General features: G+C 33.7%; 1 protein-coding gene across 4 annotated transcripts; it reads left to right on the plus strand.

Moving 5' to 3' along the window:
• The first annotated feature begins 556 nt into the window (after window positions 1-556).
• LOC123524995 (organic solute transporter subunit alpha-like) lies at window positions 557-20,734 on the plus strand. 4 transcript variants are annotated; one of them, XM_045303662.2, is made up of 9 exons: window positions 557-783; window positions 9,692-9,838; window positions 13,474-13,634; window positions 14,080-14,153; window positions 14,538-14,696; window positions 16,018-16,129; window positions 17,538-17,790; window positions 19,302-19,465; window positions 20,041-20,734. In XM_045303662.2, exons 2-9 carry the CDS (start codon window positions 9,718-9,720, stop codon window positions 20,134-20,136), a joined length of 1,140 nt encoding a protein of 379 aa, XP_045159597.2. In that variant the 5' UTR covers window positions 557-783; window positions 9,692-9,717; the 3' UTR covers window positions 20,137-20,734. The 4 variants fall into 4 exon arrangements, with proteins under 4 accessions (XP_045159597.2, XP_045159599.2, XP_045159600.2 ...); XM_045303664.2 differs by lacking the exon at window positions 557-783 and adding an exon at window positions 7,824-8,226; XM_045303665.2 differs by lacking the exon at window positions 557-783 and adding an exon at window positions 7,824-8,165 and having other exon boundaries at window positions 9,697-9,838.
• The last annotated feature ends 1,337 nt before the right edge of the window (window positions 20,735-22,071 follow it).

A 22,071-nucleotide genomic window follows, 5' to 3' on the forward strand; every position in this document is an offset into this window, starting at 1 on the left:
AGAAGATCAACAAAACATCATTTTGTATTATAATGAGTTTACAACAAATCTCATTGTTGCATGAAAGTTTTTTGAAATATTATGGCCGTTGAGGTGTCTTTGTTATATGTTTTCTAATATTAACACTTAAATAACTATCTCTCATGATTACTTAAAGTACTATACAAAGTTTGCTGGCACTGTAAAAGGAGAATAACAGTTTTCTTCTGTTTTCTAAATGTCGGAGTACCAAGATGATATATTGTTGTTGCCAGTAACCCCAGCAGTTCCGGAATTATGTATTACGAAGTTTATGGCGTTTAGCGACACCACAAGTATATCGTTTTTGATCAGTCTTTATAAGCTGCCACTCTGATACCTTGGATCGGTTTTTTTCTTGTGTTTTTTTTTTTTTTTTTTTTTTTTTCTCTTTAATATCAACAGGTATTCTAAACGTTCCGTTTACAATTATTGATCAAAGAGTTTACCTGTCCTATCTTTTAACCTTTCCGAGGAAATGCTGACGAAAAGCAAACAAATGATACGGGGAAAAAACAGAAACAACTAGTACACCACTTCACTATCTAATACTGCACGACGATTACCTGTAAATAAACGGCAATTGTTGCCTTAAGCAACCGAATAGCTGACACAAAACAACGGTTTACATCTTAAATGATTTTACATGAACAAACGATGATGGATATGTATTAAAATCTACAAACACTTGAATAAATTACAAAACGTGTGTTTGCTGAACTATTTTTGTAAAATAGTGAAGTGTATGGTATTTTTCTGTATATTGTAAGTATCTTTTGACATTTACATAATAAAATTATGTAGGCTGCTGTATGATATTTATGTAATTGTTTAACTATTTAATACTAGTACGTTAAGAGTTTGCTTGATATTATTTATAACACTACCTTATAATAATTATATGTCGTAAAATATGTATGGTGCAGAGTACGTGTAGGGGCCTCCGTGGCCGAGTGGTTAAGGTCGCTGACTTCAAATCACTTGCCTCTCACCGATGTGGGTTCGAGCCTCACTCGGTGCGTTGAATTCTTCATGTGAAGAACCTATCCAGCTGGCTTACGGAAGGTCGTTGGTTCTACCCATGTACCCGCTCGTGATGAAATAATGCACGGAGGGGCACCTGGGGCAATCCTCCACCATCAAAGCTGGAAAGTGTCGGTGTGACGTTAAGCCCATCAAGAACAAAACAAAAAAGCAGAGTACGTGTAGCTCATAACATACGCGTTTTTGTTTTCTAAATGTCATAACATACTGTTGGGATAAATTTGAGAAATATCTGCTTCTGTATGTATATTGTTAGTGGCTGATGCTGAATTTTATACAGAGAAGAGAAGTTTCAGAAAATGAAATGTCCACCTTTTGTCCAGTCAAATGTCACCATTACCATTACTCCTCCGTATACTACACCTGGCTGTATTTACATTAGTTTGACCTCCAGTGCAATGACTGCCAAAAGAGATCCGCACCTACAGCCAGTAGTAGATTGATCTTGCATACCACATTCTACTAATGATATATTATATACATAATGTAAATTAATAACTTCCTGTAATAGCAGTTGTCTTAAAGTAACGTATTTAAATGAAGAGCGAAAAAAAAATGTCATAAACAGAAATGTCGTTACGACGTTGGAAACATGCACTACAATGTTGAGTTCCGGTTTACTCTTTTTTAAGACTAAAGAAACTGTAAAGGTACAAGTATTTTACTTTTATGCTGTTTCTGTTGAAATAATATTATCAATCAATCTACTACACAGATATAAGGCGTTAGCCCTTATTCATAGCACGAGAGTCATCTGGCATCTGGAATCGCGAGAGGGATTCGCATGCTTGGTTAAACTCACCGGATATGCTAGTCTAATAAGCAGGATACGCCAGTCCAGTGTGCAATAATTTGCACAACATTCCGAGGATTTAATGCCTAATATTAACTGCTCACATTGCCTTAGCTGAAGTTATCTTAAGCTACTGCATATCACTGTTAATAAATCGTGTGACCCGAAACTTGGCTACGATAGTTTACGTAGGTCACATTATGTGGGAAAAGAAACGTGCACTTACCCGGAAGTTGCGCTTAGAAAACGTTCATTGAACAATTGCTATCTCAATAGCAGCCGTTGTTGACGATTTTATCGTTTCAGTGGTCTATTTCTTAAAACATACTCAACATTGCATTCATCAAAATGAATAAGTGAGAAAGGAACAATGGCAAAACTATAAATATAACGTTACAGTTACAATCTGGATGAAAGATACATTGTATGTGAAGACATTCGTCATTGACACACGTAAACAGTTAAATGAATTTTATATCCGGATAGCAAACATATTACCACAAACAATCCCTTTATATAATATAGTTTATTATGTGGGGCGGAACGAAAAGTATAAATTGTCGATATGTAGTGTTTCGTAAAGACCAGCGCATGCTGCCTATACAAATACGAAGCACCATGATACGATTGTAAAGTCTTTGTCCTTGCCATGTTACCTTCGCGCTTCACCATTGCACATTCGCGTTTCGTGCTTCCTTTAAAACCGCAAAGCGCGGACGCAGTGATCCACTGGTAACACCGCCTGCCTCTGAAATCAGGGATCATAAGTTCAAGTTCCCGCTTCTCCAACTAAAACAACTCACATGAAAAGCTACAACGGCAAAACGCGAAGTGTTTACCCTGATAGAGCATTACGCCTTGTGATTATAACATTAGAAGCGAAGCGCGAAGTGCTAAACTACTATTGCGAATTGCCAAATAATTTACAAACAATTTTCTGTTTGCAATCGTAGCTTAGCGCTTTGACATCGTATCTTTGCTTTTACAGTCGTACCTCTGCGCTTCTCGCTAATAAAGGGACACGTGAAGTACGAATGTACAATGAGGGATGTCCGAAACTACTATAGTAAAGCTCGTAGTTTCGCGTTGGCATTTATATAGGGATATCGCACTGGCCCTTTGGGAACACCGTATGCCTAAAGCTTAATATCGGAGTATTATAGGTGGAGGCCAGAAACGTCTACCATGCATAGACCCCCTAGACTTCTTTTCATAGGTACGAAATTGTTCGGCAGGACCAACTCTTTCAAAAAAAATCCCATGAAAAAGCTCTTTTGAACTATGTTTGATTTCACTGTTTCTATGGCAACCGTTAATTTTTGGAAAGGAAAACCATATAGATGATATTCGGTCTTATCCTAGTCAGTTTCGGTAATAAAACAATAAAAAATGGTATCAAAATGGAGCTGAGGCATTGGTCTTTTAAACGCAGTATTTTTATGTTAATTAACTGATTTGCATATTCATGAATATTAATGAGAATGTTACAAAATGACAAAATTTTGTTAGAAAATAACATTTTCTAAGTTTTAATCCAATTTACCGAACAGTTTTGACCTGGTCTTAAAGTCTCTCAGTGTTTTCTTAGATATTATTTTGTAACTCTGATGGTAAATTTTTTACTCCAAAATAGGGTTGTTCAGCTAATTTGCATAAAATGAATCACTGTGACAACCAACGTCTCAGGAAACAAGATACCACTAAAACTGAATAAAGTGATATATTTAATTGTTATCAGTAAAATAACGATTATGTGAGCTATTTTGTTTGGAAATATAGTTGAAACACCTATTTGAAGTAGGAATCTGTATGTAACATACTTTACACATGTTACGTTACCATTTCAATAACATTGTTTTATTGCATCAGTTATTTAGAAAATATATATCAGACAGTTTTGATCTGGTCTTAAAGTCTCTCAGTGTTTTCTAAAATAGTATTTTGTTACTCTGAAGTTGAATACATGTATGTTTTTCACATTAGGCATGTTATCTAATTTGCATAATATAAAACAATGCTCAAACAAACATCAGTGGAAACAACATATAACTAAAACTGAACTTCATGATAAAATAAACTGTGATCAATAAATTGGTGATTATTTGAGCTGCATCATATGAAACTATAGTGTAAATACTTATTTGAAGGAGGAATCTGTTTGTAACATACTTTACACATGTTACGTTACCATTCCAGTAATCTTGTTTTATTGTATGGTTATTTTCTTAGAAAATAGTATAGAAATGATAATAACATCGTTAAGAAGATCCTTTGGAAACAAAGGACGCAACTAAACAGTTATATAGCAGACTCAACTGGATCAAGTCTGTTTATGAGGGGTAATAAAAAGTGAAACACCCCTTATACCCCTTAGCACCGGCTTGAGCGGAATTCTGTTACAGTAACGTTGAATGGACTCCATGATCCCAAAGGACCAGAAATTCTAACAACACTGAATCAGAGTATGAGGAGACTTTTTACAACCATGGCACATAGATATATGTTTTTCCTATTGAACTAACTGGGTTTGTTTTGTATATTTCCTTCTAACGTTATTATTTCTGAAATTCAAAAAACACGTTTTATAAAACCTGGTTTTACTCACAGGAATGACTGCACTAAGCTTTATGATCATATGATCATATGAATGCACAGATTGATAGTAGTGTGTGTTTTATTGAAATTCCATCTAAATTAATAGTTACATGGACGGTGTAATATATATATATATATATATATATATATATATATATATATATATATATATTAGGCAATATCTGATATAACAGAAGAAAACTATCTTAAAATTTACCCCTGACAGTATAAATCAGTATGTGATAATTATGGCTTCAGTTTCTTCTTAAATATCTTTTTAAAAAAACAATGGTAGTGGTAACGTATTTTAAAGTGTGTCATGGAAAAAAGTCTCACTGTCTGACAAGTAAAAAATCATTTTGAGTTCTTATAATTAATTATTTTTCTTGAATGTTTTCTAAATAATTGATGCAATAAAACAGGTTGTTGAAATGGTAACGTAACATGTGTAATGTATGTTACGTTATGGTTACTCCTTCAATTAAGTGTTAACTCTATATCTGTGAACAGTATAGATCACATAAAACTCATTGATAACAGTTAATTATACCATTTTATTCAGTTTCAGTTGCCTCAGCTTTCTATTCGTTGTTTGTGGCACTGGTTCATTTTATGCAAATTTGGAGTAAAAAAATACCATAAAAGTATCGAGATATTATTTCAAGAATCAATGAGAGACGTTAAAAGACCATATCAAAACTGTTTGGTACATTTAAATTGATTTGAAACTTTAAAAAATGTTATTTTTTAACAAAAGTTTGTCATTTTGTAACATTCTCATTAATATTCATGAACATGCAATTAGTTTATACATAAATATGATTTAAAGGCCAATGCTTCAGTCCATTTTTATACCAATTTTACTGTTGTATCCCAAAATGACCAAGTTATGACTGATTTCAATATATGGTTGTCCTTTCTAAAATGAACGTTGCTATGGAAACAGTGAATCAAATATAGTCAAGGTTTTTTCATGGAACATTTTTTTGAAGGGTTGGTCCTGCCGAACAATTTGGTACCTATGAAAAAAAAGTCTAGGTGGGATGCATAGTAGACGTTTCTGTCCCCCGTACTATTAAGAGGTATTCTTGCTGTTGTCACTATTTTAAATGTTATTCAATATCTCTTTCACAACCTTGGGTATGTTTTTATTATTTTCGTTTCTTTCTTCATTATGTGGCCGAAAGTGAAAACTTTTACTTTCATGATATTAGATATTAACGTTTTGAGAAAGTTGAATATTATTCTACATGTATCAAGTCAGTGAACTTTAACTCTAGAGTTGAACTAATTAATCAAATTTCGTTTGTACTGTCATATACTATTTAAATGTACTTAATATGAAAGGACGTTCTGTCCCATGTTTTAACTTATTGGTAAAACCATTTCAACAGGAATGACTCAATTGACAATAATTGATCAAAGAGTTAAACGCGATATACGTGTCTGTCCCATGTTTTAATCCCTTTTTTCAGGAAGTGCAGATGAAACAATGTTTAATACGTCCACGACATGTTAGTAATTCATCCTGTAACCTGCATATAAACGAAAATTGTGACCCAAAGCAACTGACACAAAATAGATGTTTACATCTTAAAAGATTTTACGTTAACGAACGTTAATGGATATAAATGGAAAATTGCAAAAACACGAATAAAGTATTTAACACACGTTGTCTAAACTTTTTGTAAAACAATACAGAATCTAACCAATGGATTGTAAGTAATTTATGACTTTTACATCATGTGTGTGGGCTAAGGTATGTACATTAATTAGTTGGTAAAAAGATGTTAAGTGACGCTTATTAATAACCATTTACTACTCCAAAGGTTTGTGGATTTATTACACAATTTAATTGTGGATATATGATTGTCGTACAATTGAAGGACAGTTTATGTATTGCTAGAAACTTTAGAAATGTCATAACATACTGCTGGAAGAAATTATAGAAACAGCTGGAGCTTGTAAAACAAGGGCGTCTTTGCGGTTGGTGTTGAACTATACTTCTTCTACTGAATCTGTAAATAAATTTTCTTTCATTGGTATTTACACGTATTTCTTTTGCTTATTTTTCTACTGTGGAGATAAAAAAAAAGATCATGTTCTGTCAATTACCGAAAACACTTTAGTTGGCACTACTTTACTGTACTAAATAAAACATACTAGTTTGTTACTATCTATTAAGTTACTGAAAAAAAGATGGTAAGATGGAGTTGATTAAAAGCATATAAGACATTCAAAATAACAAAACACGCAAAGATAACATTTTATTCATTTTACTTAGACACAACAATACACACAAAAGTTGTGTTTCTGAAACTGATTACCATTTGCAAGAATTGAGGTGAAGATTTTGATTGGGCTTTATTTGTTGTTCTTTTTGTGTGTGTTTTTGTTTGTTTATTATTTTTTTTACATATCACACAGATACTAAATGCACATTTCCGATAATGCACGACAACTAGGTTGTTTGTTTTGTAGATTCCTTCGCCGCTTGTTAATCTTTATTTTAGAGATATTTGTGATTTTTATGACATTTCAAAAATGTGTTGAAGTCGTTATAGAAGTCAGTTTATATGATGACATAGATGGCTTTTGTGAAATCATTATAAAAGATATCAAAAAGAGTGTACTGGGCATACGTTAGATTTTAAAAGGTCGTTTAGTATTTTTATACTAAACGTTTTGAAAAAACTTCGCGGCAAAATACACAATGACACGTGCGTCTGTCCGCTTGTATGCATGTCCGTCAGTCATATTTCGGGCCCGGATCATAATGTTAAAAACATTCAAGATAGCGGCATTTAACTTGACATATGTTACCTACTTGACGTAGGTGGAAAAATACAAATGAAGATCGGTAGGCCAGGGGTTAAGGTCGCAAACTGAGGTCAAACGTCAAATATGACGTAATATTTCGTGTTCGGAGCATAATTTAATATATTTGGCATATGGATAGTAAGTTATAAGACGATGTATAATTCGCGTGATCCGTGTCGGTACATCAAAGGTTAAGGTCACAAACTGCGCTCAGTTGTCAAATCTGTCCGTCCTATTTCGAGTCCGTAGTATAACTGAAAAGCTACCTTTAAACTTAGAATATAATATAGGTGATGATAAAAGTATCAGAAAGTGTTACTTCACAAAGCAACATTATCATATATTACAACTGCAGGAAATCAAACACTTTTGATAACGGAAATAAACCAAAAGAAAACACGAGAAAAAAAATGAATAAAAACATTACAACATTATAATGTAAATTTATAAGACAGTAACCGAACATTCCCTATTTATGAAGCTATGAAAGAGAAAAAAAAGTGGTAATCGATATAATGTAACTTTATCGTGAAATCGATATGCATGTAATATACTCATTGGAATGAAAAACCTCTAAACCTTTAAAGTGCTTCGTCAGCTTTTGCTGCTTGAATTACTTTTTTCTATTGATAAAAGTAGGTTCAATAGAGCGATGTCTGTTTTTCTGCCAAACGTGATCGATTCGTAAATAATTTACACTGTCTGAGAGTACCTCCTATCAATGTAGTAGTGGATATCATTGGCTAAATTAAATCTAATTTCGGATGAGAATAGTTTACATTTCACTGGAAAAAAACGATGGAATAATGCGTGTGTCAGTACGTTTACTTGGAATACATGCTAAAGATCTTTACGTTGTGACGTGTAGAGCTTCTACAAGCTTTATCCGCTACAGGTAACTGAAATTTATAGCATACATGTGTGGGGAAGTTATCATAAACATGTGATTATCCCAGGTAATAATGTTTTAGAAATTTCGGTAGATTTTTGTTGTTGATTTGTTTCAGTTGCTTGTTCAACATTATACAATTGTATATTGAAATTGTATACCATATTTGCTCTTAGGGTTACATTTTTCTACATTAACGAGGTCATTGAAAAATATTCATGTATGTATATTGATTCTGGCTGTGGGTCAAAGGATATCGGTGTTAATCTATACCACAGTTAGGGTTAATGACCTTTCACGTTATAGTTCCAGTAAAGAGGGTCAGCCTAATACTTTTATCAACAACTTTCACTGAACAAGAAGACTTTTATTATCACTTTAAATATTTATATATATTTCTATTTTGGTGCACCTTTTTATCGAAAAACTTGTTGTTTAAATATGATCATACATGTACAAAGACAGAAGAAACTTATTAAAGAATAAGTGTTACAAATGTTTAGGAATATATTACAAAAGTTACCACGCTTTTAAGGAAGAAACGCATGTTTTAATTTTTCATCACATTATGTTACATTCCAGTAACAATGATTGCATGTTTGTGATAAAATCATTTTCCCCCTTTTTTGGAAGTTTTGTATATAAATATAAAGGAAAGATCACACCGTCTTCATTATGTTTGGTATTTGCAGACATTATGTGAATAAAATCAAAATTATTGAATTTTCAGTATATCTATGTTTCAATCATTGCCATTATAATTATTATCATCATAACACAAACTTTAATTCACTGGGGGAATGTTAATCTCTTTCAACTGCCCTACTTTGCAAATTGCCCTCCAATTTATTACTGTTTATTGGAAATTTTCAGGGGACATTATACAGTAGTGTACTAAGTCTTTAAACAAGTGCCGTAGGTGATTATAGCGTAGCCATGGAAACAAAAAATGGTCATCAACAGGCAACAATATGATATTTAAAACAAACTGATACGTTAACAGAATGAATAAAAACTAGTACTCCGAATAACCGCCAAATGTCTCTAGATGTTGGTTTTAACTTAGATAATAGTTTCTTTAACCGAAAATACTTTGAACGGTCGATAATAAAAGGCTCTAACCAGGGTGTTTGAATATATCTTCATTTGATTTGGCTTTTATTAAATGAATTGGCAAAAGCGTTTTTCGAATGACGTATTTTACATAGCAATAGTGTCTGACTTAGGCCGGCCGTGTAGGGACAGGTTCAGTATCGGAGTCAGATTTCCGTACTGTAATCGTAATAGATAGAGTCAAGGAGTGTGATAAACATACTGTGAAGTTGGATAATTCTGCCATTATAAATCGAATAAGTCGCTGTATGCAACTTGAACCTTATTATATAGTCAGTGTCTTATATCATGTTCGCAGATGTGTTGTAGGGAATGAAAAAAACAACATCTAAACTAATACACAGCAGAGGCAATGATATATCACTATTAAATCTCTCAAGTTCATGTTTTACAAATGGATCTATTTCATTTTATTTCAGTACAGGTCAAAAATAGCTGGAAAAGGATGGCTGATGTGGAATACAATGCGATTGTGATAAATTCAACAGAGGTGTATGAAAATGGAACAGAAAGACATAAAAATGGGTGCTCTGAAATTTACCCACAAGCACCGGAATATTACGAAGGTAAGACTCTTGCATTTCATTGTTTTGGAAAATAAAATGTTCGAGAAATCTCCTACCCAACGTTTCTTGACACTATATCTCGTTGGATTAGAAAAAAGTTTTACAATAAAAAAGTTTAAAAACTAAAACAACAAGTGGAACGTATGACTATTATAAAAACGTGAATGCAAAGTTTATCATTATGCTAGAATTGTCATGCTGTTACTCTGAATTTTACGACTGTTAGCCCCAAATTTGTTCAGTACACAGAATCCATACGAACATAAACATATATATCACATTAGCGGAACTACGATTTATAAAAAAAACTGAACTGACAAAACACATGCTTTTTATTTATAGGTGGAATTACAACATATATCTCACTTTCAGCATTTCGTTTTCATCTTGAGTCTAATATCAAGGGATGTTGTTTTATTTTGTGAAAGTCACAGAATTCAAACTCAGATGCTAAACTAGTGGATGCTACAGTAAAACCAGCTGTAATATGGAACTATTCGCACAGGGGAATAGCTTAATGACCCGACTATCCTATATCTTTGCATCCTAGCTATTGTCTGGCCATATAAATATGAGCCGTGCCATGAGAAAACCAACATAGTGGGTTTGCGACCAGCATGGATCCAGACCAGCCTGCGCATCCGCGCAGTCTGGTCAGGATCCATGCTGTTCGCTAATGGTTTCTCTAATAACAATGGTCTTTGAAAGCGAACAGCATGGATCCTGACCAGACTGCGCGGATGCGCAGGCTGGTCTGGATCCATGCTGGTCGCAAAGCTGCTATGTTGGTTTTCCCATGGCACGGCTCATATCATGATAATGCTATACGTTAATGATATATGAGACTGATGCTTCATTGCATATATCAAAGGGAAGTATCGATCACAATTTATGTTCTGCACTTCCAGTGTAAATAATTACCAATGAAATTCTTTGATCATGCAATGATGACATGCAATGTACCGAATAGTAAAAAAAGGTTGTAAACAGTTCTTTCCAATATGTTTGAAGAAAAATTCAAGTTTTTAAGATGTAATATATCAGAAGTGTTCAATCAATGTACTTATTAATGAGTATGAGTATGCTCAATGATGGTGTCCCTAAAAGTCATATAACGAAGGAGGAAATGGGTTATATTTTGTAAAGTAGTATCTATTTTTACGGTCATTCCTGAGAAACAATATTGAAAGGGAACAAAGCTTGGAAAAGAATCTCGATTTCGAATAAAATAGCCCTTGATATCAGCTGCATATAAAATGTAGCCAGAGGTTTCTCACAGTATCACTGTATGCATCATATTTTATTCCACTTTACAGCTCAAAACGTACAGTAAATTAAAGTTGCCAAACAAACACAACTTTTTCTTTTTTTGTCTTGAAAATAATTTGGTCACTGATCACATCACTGAAGTTTCTAATTTAAAAGTTCGTATAGACGATCAACAAATTAAACTACCGACCATGTACTGGATTCCTAAATTGCATAAACAACCATATAAAGGTCGCTTCATCGCAAATTCAAGCTCTTGTACAACTACAAATATTTCAAAACTATTAACATCATGTCTAACTGCTGTGAAAGCCCACGTGGAAAGATACTGCGATAAAGTATACGAAAACTCTGGTAAACACATATTTTGGTCGATTAAAAATTCTGGCGAAATCCTGGATAAGTTTAAAATTAATAATTATCTACAGTCAGTACATACGATTTTTCTACTTTGTATACCACTTTACCACATAACTTAATAAATGACAAACTAACTGCCCTAATTCAAAAGACTTTTGCCAGAGAGAATGCTACATTTCTCGCTTGCAATTTTGATGAAGCTTTTTTTACTAGCAATATTATTAAACATTATACTATGTGGACCTGTGACATAGTTTGTAAAGCCCTTTCCTTTTTATTGAACAACATTTACATCAGGTTTGGGAATGCAGTTTTTAGACAAGTAGTTGGTATTCCCATGGGAACAAATTTTGCACCCCTTGTCGCCGATTTGTTTTTATATTGTTATGCAAGAGACTTTATGTTGAGCCTTTCTCCGGATACGCAGGCAGATATTATAACTGCATTTCATAATACATCACGCTATCTGGATGATATTCTTAATATGGATAATCCGTTTTTTTGTTAATTGGTGGGTACTATTTATCCTAGGGAGCTCACGTTAATTAAAACTAACAATTCGGATACTGATGCTTCATTTTTAGATTTACATCTCCCTATTTATGACAATATTATACATACCAAAATTTATGACAAGAGGGATGATTTTAATTTTAGTATTGTAAATTTTCCCCATTTGGATGGGGATGTACCTCAGGCTACATCTTATTGGGTATATATTTCTCAATTAATTCGGTTTGCCAGAGCGTGTAGTCATGTCAAGCATTTCAATGAACGTAATCAATATATTACAAGTAAACTTCATCAGCAAGGCTACCGTTATTACAAATTGCGTAAATATTTTGCTAAATTTTACTATCGTAATTTTGATTTAGTTTTAAAATTCAATAGTAATTTAAAGACACTTCTGCGAGAAGGTATTTCTGAACCCGTTTTTTACGGGGATGTGGTTTACAAACTTCGTAAGATCTTGGGTCATGGTAATTTTCCAAATGTATTTGGTAAAATTATAAAACGTTTTATTAAAAGAGGTTACGACCAAACTGTTTTGAGACATACCGCATGTTTAGTGTTCCGTTTACAGTTGGACACTACGCTTCCCTCTTTGATTGTGTCTGACGGAAAAGGGGGAGGACTCTATGATAAGCAGTTTTTAAATCCTACCAGGACTGAACTGTTTTGATATCTGTTTTCTGGCCTGTTTCGGCGGGCCCTTAAGGGTGTTTCTCTTGTTGCTCTGTCTTCTGAAAAGGCATTGAATACATACGTTTTTGGTTCTAAAGGTTTGCTTTTTATATATTTATACACGAGCATTTTTGTGTTTTACATGCCATGCCTTTTTGTTTCCATTACGTGTGTTAGAGATTTACCTGGAGGGGATTACTTTTATTTACACTGTCCCGTGTCTTTGGAACATGGTGGGGGTAAGAGTAAGGTTGGGTGCGCACCATAAACCGGTTTAAGCTCCCCAGTGGTGTTTTGCCACTGACCGTTCCAAGGCGGTACCCCACTGTGTTCCTTTGTTTGTTCGTTTTATCCTAATGTGTTGGCTTGGTGTGTGTGCGCGTGTATGTGTATGTGTATGTGTGTGTGTGTATGTGTGTATGTTTGTGGTGTGCGCGTCTGCGTGCTGTGGGTTTCGTTTTGGGGAGGCTGCGTTTTTGGTACGTGGCATTCCCTGGTTGATATTTGTCTTTGTTTTTTTTTTTCGTACGTTTTCAACATTATTGAGCAATACTACCAGATACGACAGAACATTAGTTTTAGGTAATATTATTTATTAACTCGAAATTTTGAGATTCTAACTATTAAGTTCGATTTACGTAACTTGAAATCTTGAGCTACGATTTCCCAAGTAAAATATACCTGGTACCGATGCTCTTCCGTAATATGTACAGGTGTTTCTACATTATCTGATATCTAGAACTATGCTTGTTTTAATAACGTTTAATTCGACAATAGAAATACATTTAATAATGTTTTTATGAACGAAAATATACTTCCAGCGATGTTGCAGCGGCCCATTGAAGCTGGGTTTCTCTGTGGCTGCATTCTGTTGTCCCTTATAACGATTCTGGTGTACATCACAGAAGTTTGCAGCCAACACTATCGTTATAAAGATCCTGGAAAACGACTGAAAGTTTTGATTCTCCTTGGAATATACCCTGTAAGTAAAAAAAAACTTTTAGATATTTTATAATTTCAGTTTGTACTTTATTTTCACGGCGATTCATCAGCCTGTATAACACTTTAAGCGAACGTTGTTAATTGTTGCCTGACACATAATGAACCGACTTACATGATAATTACTGCGCTATATTAATAATTCATTGTTTTTATTTGGTATACAAAGAACCTTGAGCGTAAGATTATGACATATGTATTAAATAATAGGGGTTTAACTGTCCTCATTATTGGCTAGTTTCATGTTAATAATTACATAAACTAATACTTTACATATTTTATGTCCTTCCCACAACTGGGACCGGCTTCGTCCTACTTGTTGCAAAGTACCAATAATTGTATCAATAATAAGTATTATATTGACTTATAGTACACACCAACAAATATCACAGTGCTGAAGAAATTGATATAAATTTATACTGTTTCAGATGACGTCAGCCATGGCCATGTTTGCCTTACTTGTTCCTAGAACAACTGTACTTGCTGACCTACTCGCCACTTGGTACGAATCATAGCTGAATATTCTCCAGTTTGTTTTCTTTAAAAAGGTTTTTTAATGTATTGCCCAATTCATGAATTAGTATATGTTCTGACAAAGCTTGTAGTTTTGTCATAGCAAGGACTTTGATCACAATTTGTACTTAAGATATTTCAGAAGACCGTTTAATCAATCGTTTTGAAGCTATTATTAACACTTATAGAAAAATACATAAGCTGTGATATGAGAATTCACTCACATTCTGCTTACGACTGTGATCACCATGTAACATTATTTTAAGATAACTATTTTAAAGGCTGCAGAGGACTATTGCTAGATTGAACATGTCGAAGTACAAACTGCCTTCATTCCAATTAAGCTAATATCGACTATGTGCGTATTTTTCAGCTACCTTTCGTTATGTATCTACGTATTTATTTGTATCCTGATACAATACTACGGTAATACAGAGGCGATGATAGAGACTTTGAACCCAGGCAAGATTTCTATACGAACACCGCCTTGTTGTTGTTGTTGCTGTTGTTTTCCAACACTTCAAGTAACAAGGTAACCAAGAAGAATGGATGTTTATTCCTAAAGCTAATGGAAGGTTTTCAGAAATATCCTTAATTTGTTAGCATTCCTCCTACTAGACAATTTTGTCAATTTTACCATTCAGTCATATTGCGTTAATAAAGGTGCTGATCAGTGAGTTAAAAGAGATGGTGCCCAAAGTCGCTGGACTACATTTTTGCTGTTCACCACAAAATATGTCGGAGCAGGATAAATGTTATAGTTCAAAATACTTTATTTTTACAAAAAAGTCAGGTGATTAGAGATGTGATCTATCTATGCTAAGACTTAATTGGGCTTTTGATTGAGTCATCAATTTTTAGATACTTCGATCAATATACGAGATTGATTAACTCTATCCGGCAGTGTATGTCCTTAACTTGTCAAGTAGACGAATAGGTTAGCTAATTTAACACTTTATCCACACACTGATAAGAAATGTACGAAGTCCCCTAAGTGACATTTTCAATAGAGGTTTTTATTCGTTATAACGAAATCTTATTTCATTATTACGAAATCTTATTTCGTTAATATTAAATCGTAACTTTTTATAACGAAATTTTAATTCGTTATGACGAAATGTTGTTTCGTTATATCGAAATCTTATTTCGTAAATACGAAATCTTAATTCGTTAAACTTATTTTCATTTTGTTCAACGAATTTTTATTCGTCATAACGAAATCTTAATTCGTTTTAACGAAATCGTAATTCGTTAATTAGTTATAACGAAATCCTTATTCTTATCAAATACGGAGCAATTACAGGAGTCAAGACGTAACATATGATTACATGATGAAAATGTAAGGGCTAAGGCACAAGATATTGTCAAGTTTGCTATTAGTACTGTATCAAGTATATACAAGTTTGGACCCCTGTTGAAGCATCAAATTTGGTCAATGAGTCAAGGCTTGGGCAAATAACGTAGGGGACCGGTAATGGTGTAAAATAGTATAACTATCATACAACGGTCCAGAGTTCTGGAAAAGACACAAACATGCCTTTTGGCCCGAACAATAAAAGACCAAAGGAATCTGAGAGAGCTTCTGTGTCTCCGTAGACTTACGATGGATTCAAGACCTAGCGATAACTTATTTCGTTATTACGAAATAAGATTTCGACATAGCGAAAATAATATTTCGTTATTACGAAGTAAGATTTCGATATAATTAATTTAAGTATTACAAAATAAGATTTCGATATGACAAATTATGATTTCGTAGTAACAATGTAAAAATATATTGATAAATCACTTTAGAGGCTTCATAGAAATGCTTTTTTGATTTTGAATATTTTTCTTTGCATTATATTTTTCAGCCGATCAATACGATTTTTAAAGACTATGATAATGCAGACGGCCATTTTACAACCTATACTTCTCTTCGTAAAAGCTGTTATATGGGCTAACGATCACAGCAGTATACATGAGGTAATTGCAATGGCCACTAGTATATTTCTAACTACTAACTGTCGTTTGTAAACGTTACTTTCGTTGGTGGCGATAAAAATGATAAAAGGAATATTTTTATTTATTTCACTTACCAAACCTTCTTCCGGTGAGTTTCTTTTGCCACCCACGTATACTCATCAACCAAGTAATAGACTATGATACGAGTCCCGTTTAAGATGCCTTTCAGTAAAAGATGACTAACAAGATTACCATTAAATAACGAATAATATAAAAACGCAAACATTTACAAATTTAGATAAATGTAAAAGATATCAATGTAATGTGTAACATTTGAATGATTTCAACTTAGCATAACCTAGTTAGATATGACTATATACTTACTACTTAAGGTCAAAATTTTATTATTATTTATTTCAGAAAGTGTACGAAGTAATCTTCATTGCCATTTTACTGAACTGTTTAGTACTAGTGTATATAATTTCGAGCTTCTCTAAATCTAATCCTTTGTTTATTTTAGCTCACCTGAGCACGTAGTGCTCTGGGTGAGCTATTTTGATCGTTCAACGTCGTTCGGCGTCCGTCCATCCGCCCACACTTTCCTTTAAACAACATCTCCTCTGAAATCATTTGGTGGAGGTTGATGAAACTTGGCTTGGATGTTTCTTGGGTCGTCCTCTTTCTCTTCCAAAGTTGTTCAAATGGTTCCGCTTGGTTGCACATAGGGGCCATCAGGGCTAAAAATAGATAAATCTTTAAACGACATCTCCTTCTAAATTTTGAAATAATTTCATACGAATTGTCTTTATGTAACCCTTTACCAAGATTGTTCAAATGATTGTGATTCTTCAAAAAACAAGGCCGCCAGAGGACATAGTCACTTTCCTATACGTATATAATGGAAACTTTAAAAATCCTCTTGTTTGAAACTGCTTGCCTGATTTTGAAATAATTTCCCCCAAATGGTCCTTGTGTGACCCTCTACCAAGATTGCTCATTTTTTTCATTTCGTCAAAAAACATGGCCGCAAAGCGGGGGTTGGGGGTTCATTTCCCTTATATATATGGTGGAAACTTAAAAAAATCTTCTTGTATGAACTGCATGCCCGATTTTAAAATAATTTCCCAAAAATGTTCTTTGTGTGATCCTCTAGCAAGAATGATCAGATTATTTCGATTCTTCAAAAACATGGTTGCCAGAGGGTGTGGTCACTTTTCCCTATATGTGTATATTGCAAACTTTAAAAGTGTCCTTGTCAAAAACAGCAGGTTCAGTTTTAAAATCGTTTTCGGAAACTGCTGGCCCACAAACATTGTACAAATATACTGTTTCATAATAATTTCACAGACATTTTCCTTGCATAATTATCGTCCAAAACTGTTGAAGCAAGCTATGTAATGACGGCCCTCTTGTTTCTTTTTTATTTCAGACGGGTTGGATGTCACCATTTCTTTACCTCAATCTCCTAACAGCCGTCAGTACACTTTTTGCCTTGTATGGTCTCATGATTCTAGTCACCGCATCGCAAAAGATTCTAGAGAAACATCGAATCAAGCTGAAATTTATGATGTTACAGTTTGTATTGATATTCACTAATCTTCAAACAGCCATATTTGGAATATTCATACGATTCAAGATGCCACCGTGTGAACACGAATATGGCACGAGGGTTCGTGCGTCATGTGAGTGTGTGTTTTTGATAAATGGGTGGTTATAATAGTCAGTTATATACAGTCCTGCAAATGGACACAGATTCCTATTTAGAAACAGTGTAAATATAAAGATTAGAATGAAACTGCGATATGACTTAAAATAACTGTTCTCACTTTGCGTTTTTAGTTCACGGTAGCACAACATGCTCATGTTGATATATTGTGATCACTCACGCCTGTCCTTTTGTCCATATTTGGAAACAATTTCACGCAAATGTTCCTTTGGTGGCCCTCTATCAAGAGTGTTCAAATTATTCTGACTGGTTAAATCCACGCGCTCACTTTTCTCTTCATATATAATATTATATTTCATCTTTACAGATCGAATATTTTAGGAGATGCAACCATTATCTTTTTCAATGTATGAATTTCAGTTATCAAGAAAGAATTGACCACTTATAGCTACACACACTCTTATACTTAAAACATTGACAATTATAGACTGTTTTGCAAAATTACATAAGTTTGAAAAATGTGATCATATGATATTGAAAATAAATCTTAAACTCTTACTTAGTGGAAATTTGGAAACATCTGCTTGACCTGAGTTTGAAATAATTGCACACAAATGTTCCTTTGCTGATCAGATTAATTACATTAACCTGACCCATCAAAGAAATATCCTCCAAGGGATATGGTCACTTTTCCATGATTGCAGAAAACAAACTACAAATCTCCATGTTAGAAGTTATGAAATAGTTTCACACAAATGTTTCTTCGGTTACTTTTTACCAACATTGTTCATTTTTTATTCTTCAAAAAAATGGCTTCTAGTGCTGAAAATAGATGAATTCTTTAAACCAGATCCCTTACTTTACCGCAGGTATCATTTCAAAATTATTTCTCAGAAATATTCCATGGAAGTATTTACATAATATTGTTCAATCAAGTAACATCACCAGAGCTAAAAATATATTTCAAAAATCTTTTAACAACATCTCATCTCCTAAACTGCTGGTCTGAATTAAAACTATTCCTTGAACAATTTTGACATAAATAGAATTTGTCAAAAACATTGCTGACTGAGCTAGAAATAGCGACTGTCTTCCTCTAAATGACTAGTCGGGTTTTGAAATATTTGTACGGAAATATTCCTTTGGTGACCATTTTGTAAAATTGTTAAAGGTGTTGATTTGTTACAAGAAATATGGCTGCAATGGGTCTTGGCTTACCTTCCCTATATAGATGTATGGAAAATTTTGAAAATCTCTAAAACTGTTGACCTGATTTCAAAATTATTGACGGTAGTTCTGCCTTGCGTAATCAGTTTCTGTTTCAATATACCTGTTTGAGCTATCTGTGAAACTTTGGAGAGCAATCTTGGATCATAATGACCAACTTGTCTCTTTTTCATATTACATATCACATCATGTCAGTACATAAGGGGCAACATTTATGCTACATAGTATTTCATATTCCCATTTTATTTTATTTAAACGATTACTTGCTTTTAAAAATGTAAATTTTGTTTCATTTTGCAGTTTTCAATCACATGATCATCACAGTTGAAATGTTCATATTGGCTCTGCTAGCTCGTATAGTATATCGTAGATCTGAACATCGCAATCTCAAAGTCACAGCAGACCATTGGCTTGGCAAATCTGTCACATATGATACTGTAGCAACATCAACAAATGACATCGATGTGAGTTTATTTGTTCTGTGAACTACTAAATATAAAATTCAAGAATAAATTCAGTTTTCAGAACACATTAGAAAAATCAGTATTTACAGTAAAAATGATGAGGGTTTAAAATGACTGCTTGTTCCAACGGACAGTAATTTTGTAAATATTGTTTTCGTCTTGCTCGGCAGATGATTGTTTTAAGAGCTGTCCTGAGTAAATATGAAATGGTGTTGGAAACATTTAATTTTGTAATCCAATCCAAAAATGCGTATGAAATCTTAGATTTTTAAGAAATATACTTATAAATGTAGGAAGTAACAATTGACCTTTTTAAACTTTTGTTTATATATTATTATTATTATGTGCACAACTGTCAGAGTATTAATTCTGTCATGTTTGATAGTTATCCATCACTTTGAGTACTTGAATGTGATTTATTTCTTCACGTACCTGACTTCATTACTTGTAATTTTATAAATCAATACAAATAGTTTGTTGGGAAATGTCTATTTCTGGTACATAAATTACCGTATGTTAAGAAGCGAAATCCGTATTAATATGAATAATACCGTTGTTTTATTTTGCTTTTTCAGGTTTTGGTAACCTCTCACTACAAGGACAAATCAAGCACACCAGTCCATTTAATTTATAGCGAACTCAATTCAAATGGTCCGGAAACAAATTTATGACGACAATACTGGCGAATAGAAAAATTCAAAAACTGAGTTACATTGAACAAAATGTCATATTTAATATTTTTTGAAGATACGAACGGAGTATATTTGTATTCTGATGTTGCAAAAGGCCCTTGGTGACTCTCCAGGTATTTGTTCAGACACTGACAGCACGGCAACAAGTTAATTTCCTCAAAGTTTCACCCGAGCTGGAAACGGCAACGGCAGTGATGTGCAATCGATTTCGAGTCATCTGCCTAAACCAGTCGGCACGGATACCACTCATTGTTATAGTGCATCATGTTAGCCTTGTTGGCAGCGTTATTGGTCAGATGAATAATGTATTAATTGTTTGAAGCTCAATACTTGGCTTAGTGGCGGCTGTGTTCTTTGAGCATGGCTTTTCTTGATATAATTCAACACTTTTTATCTCCGTGGGGGGTGGGGGCAATTTGTTGAATTCCTTTATTACAAGTACTACATGTAATTATCAATGACAGTATACGTACTTTGTCATAAATATATTAAAACCATGACTAATGGTGTTTTAAAAGAATGTTTTACTGTTTCACAAATGTAAGATCAATTAGGTTAAATAAACATTCCAATTATATGTTTGTTTTGCTGTATTGTTATCTCATGACGTAAGCTTAGTGTGTTTGGATGAATGTGCTTGCACTTTCATCATAGTGTCATGTCCTATTGCCATGACGAAGGCTCAGTATGTTTAGATAAACTTGCACTGTCATCATAGTGCCATGCCCTATTGGCATAACGAAGGTTTAGTATGTTTGAATGTTTGCTTGCACTTTCATCATGGTGTCATATCCTGTTGCCATGACGAAGGCTCTGTATGTTTAGGTAAACTTGCACTGTCATCATAGTGTCATGTCCGAAGAAGGTTAAGTATGTTTGAATGTGCTTGCACTTTCATCATAGTGTCATGGCCTATTGCCATGACGAAGGCTCAGTATGTTTAGATAAACTTGCACTTTCATCATAGTGTCATGTCCTATTGCCATGACGAAGGCTCAGTATGTTTAGATAAACTTCACTTTCATCATAGTGACATGTCCTATTGGCCCTGACGAAGGCTCAATATGTTTAGATAACTTGCACTTAACCATAGTGTCCATTTCTTTGCATGACGAAGGCCTCAGTATGTTTGTACTTCACTTCATCATAGTGCATGTCCTATTGGCATGACGAAGGCTCAATGTTTAGATAACTTGCACTGTATATGTGCCATTCCTGTTGGTATAACGAAGGCCAGTATGTTTGAATGTGTTGCTAATTCATCATAGTGTCATGTCATATTTGGACGATACTAGTATGTTTATAGTGTCAAGAATTTATTCTTTATCATAGTGTGTTCCTTATTGATCATAACGAAGAGTAGTCGATACATATGTATAAGGTCAGTCCTTGTACTGTATTTTGTTTAATAACGAAAGACACTTCGATCCATTCTTACGTACGTTTCTTACTATATAATATGCACCAATTGTCATAACCAGCTATAATATATTACCCAAAAGAATCTTTTAAATGATTCATTTTTTGCGTAACGTTCGATGTTATACTAGTACATGTACTTGACAGATCTTTCAGTCGCAGGTATTATGAACATTAGTATGATAACCCGAACAGGTCGCTGACTAGCTGGACTCGCTGTTGTTATATTTTTCTTATGGGACCGTGGAGTACATTTATTTTTATTATAAGACTGTAATCATTTTGTTTTAATTCAATATCAAATAACATACATTTTCTCTAAAAAAAAGTTAATAAAAGCTAAAGTAGGCAAATGATTTAATCATTCTCTCTTTTGAAATAGTGAGGGTTTTTTTCAGACTATGTCTTTGCAAGTTTTTTTTTATGTATGTTGACAATGTTAATGTAAAACGGTAGTCACCTTAATGTCTTAATGGGAACGAAATGTTATCATTT

This window comes from Mercenaria mercenaria, chromosome 3, assembly GCF_021730395.1.
Source record: "Mercenaria mercenaria strain notata chromosome 3, MADL_Memer_1, whole genome shotgun sequence".
In the NCBI taxonomy this organism is placed as follows: Eukaryota; Metazoa; Mollusca; class Bivalvia; order Venerida; family Veneridae; genus Mercenaria; species Mercenaria mercenaria.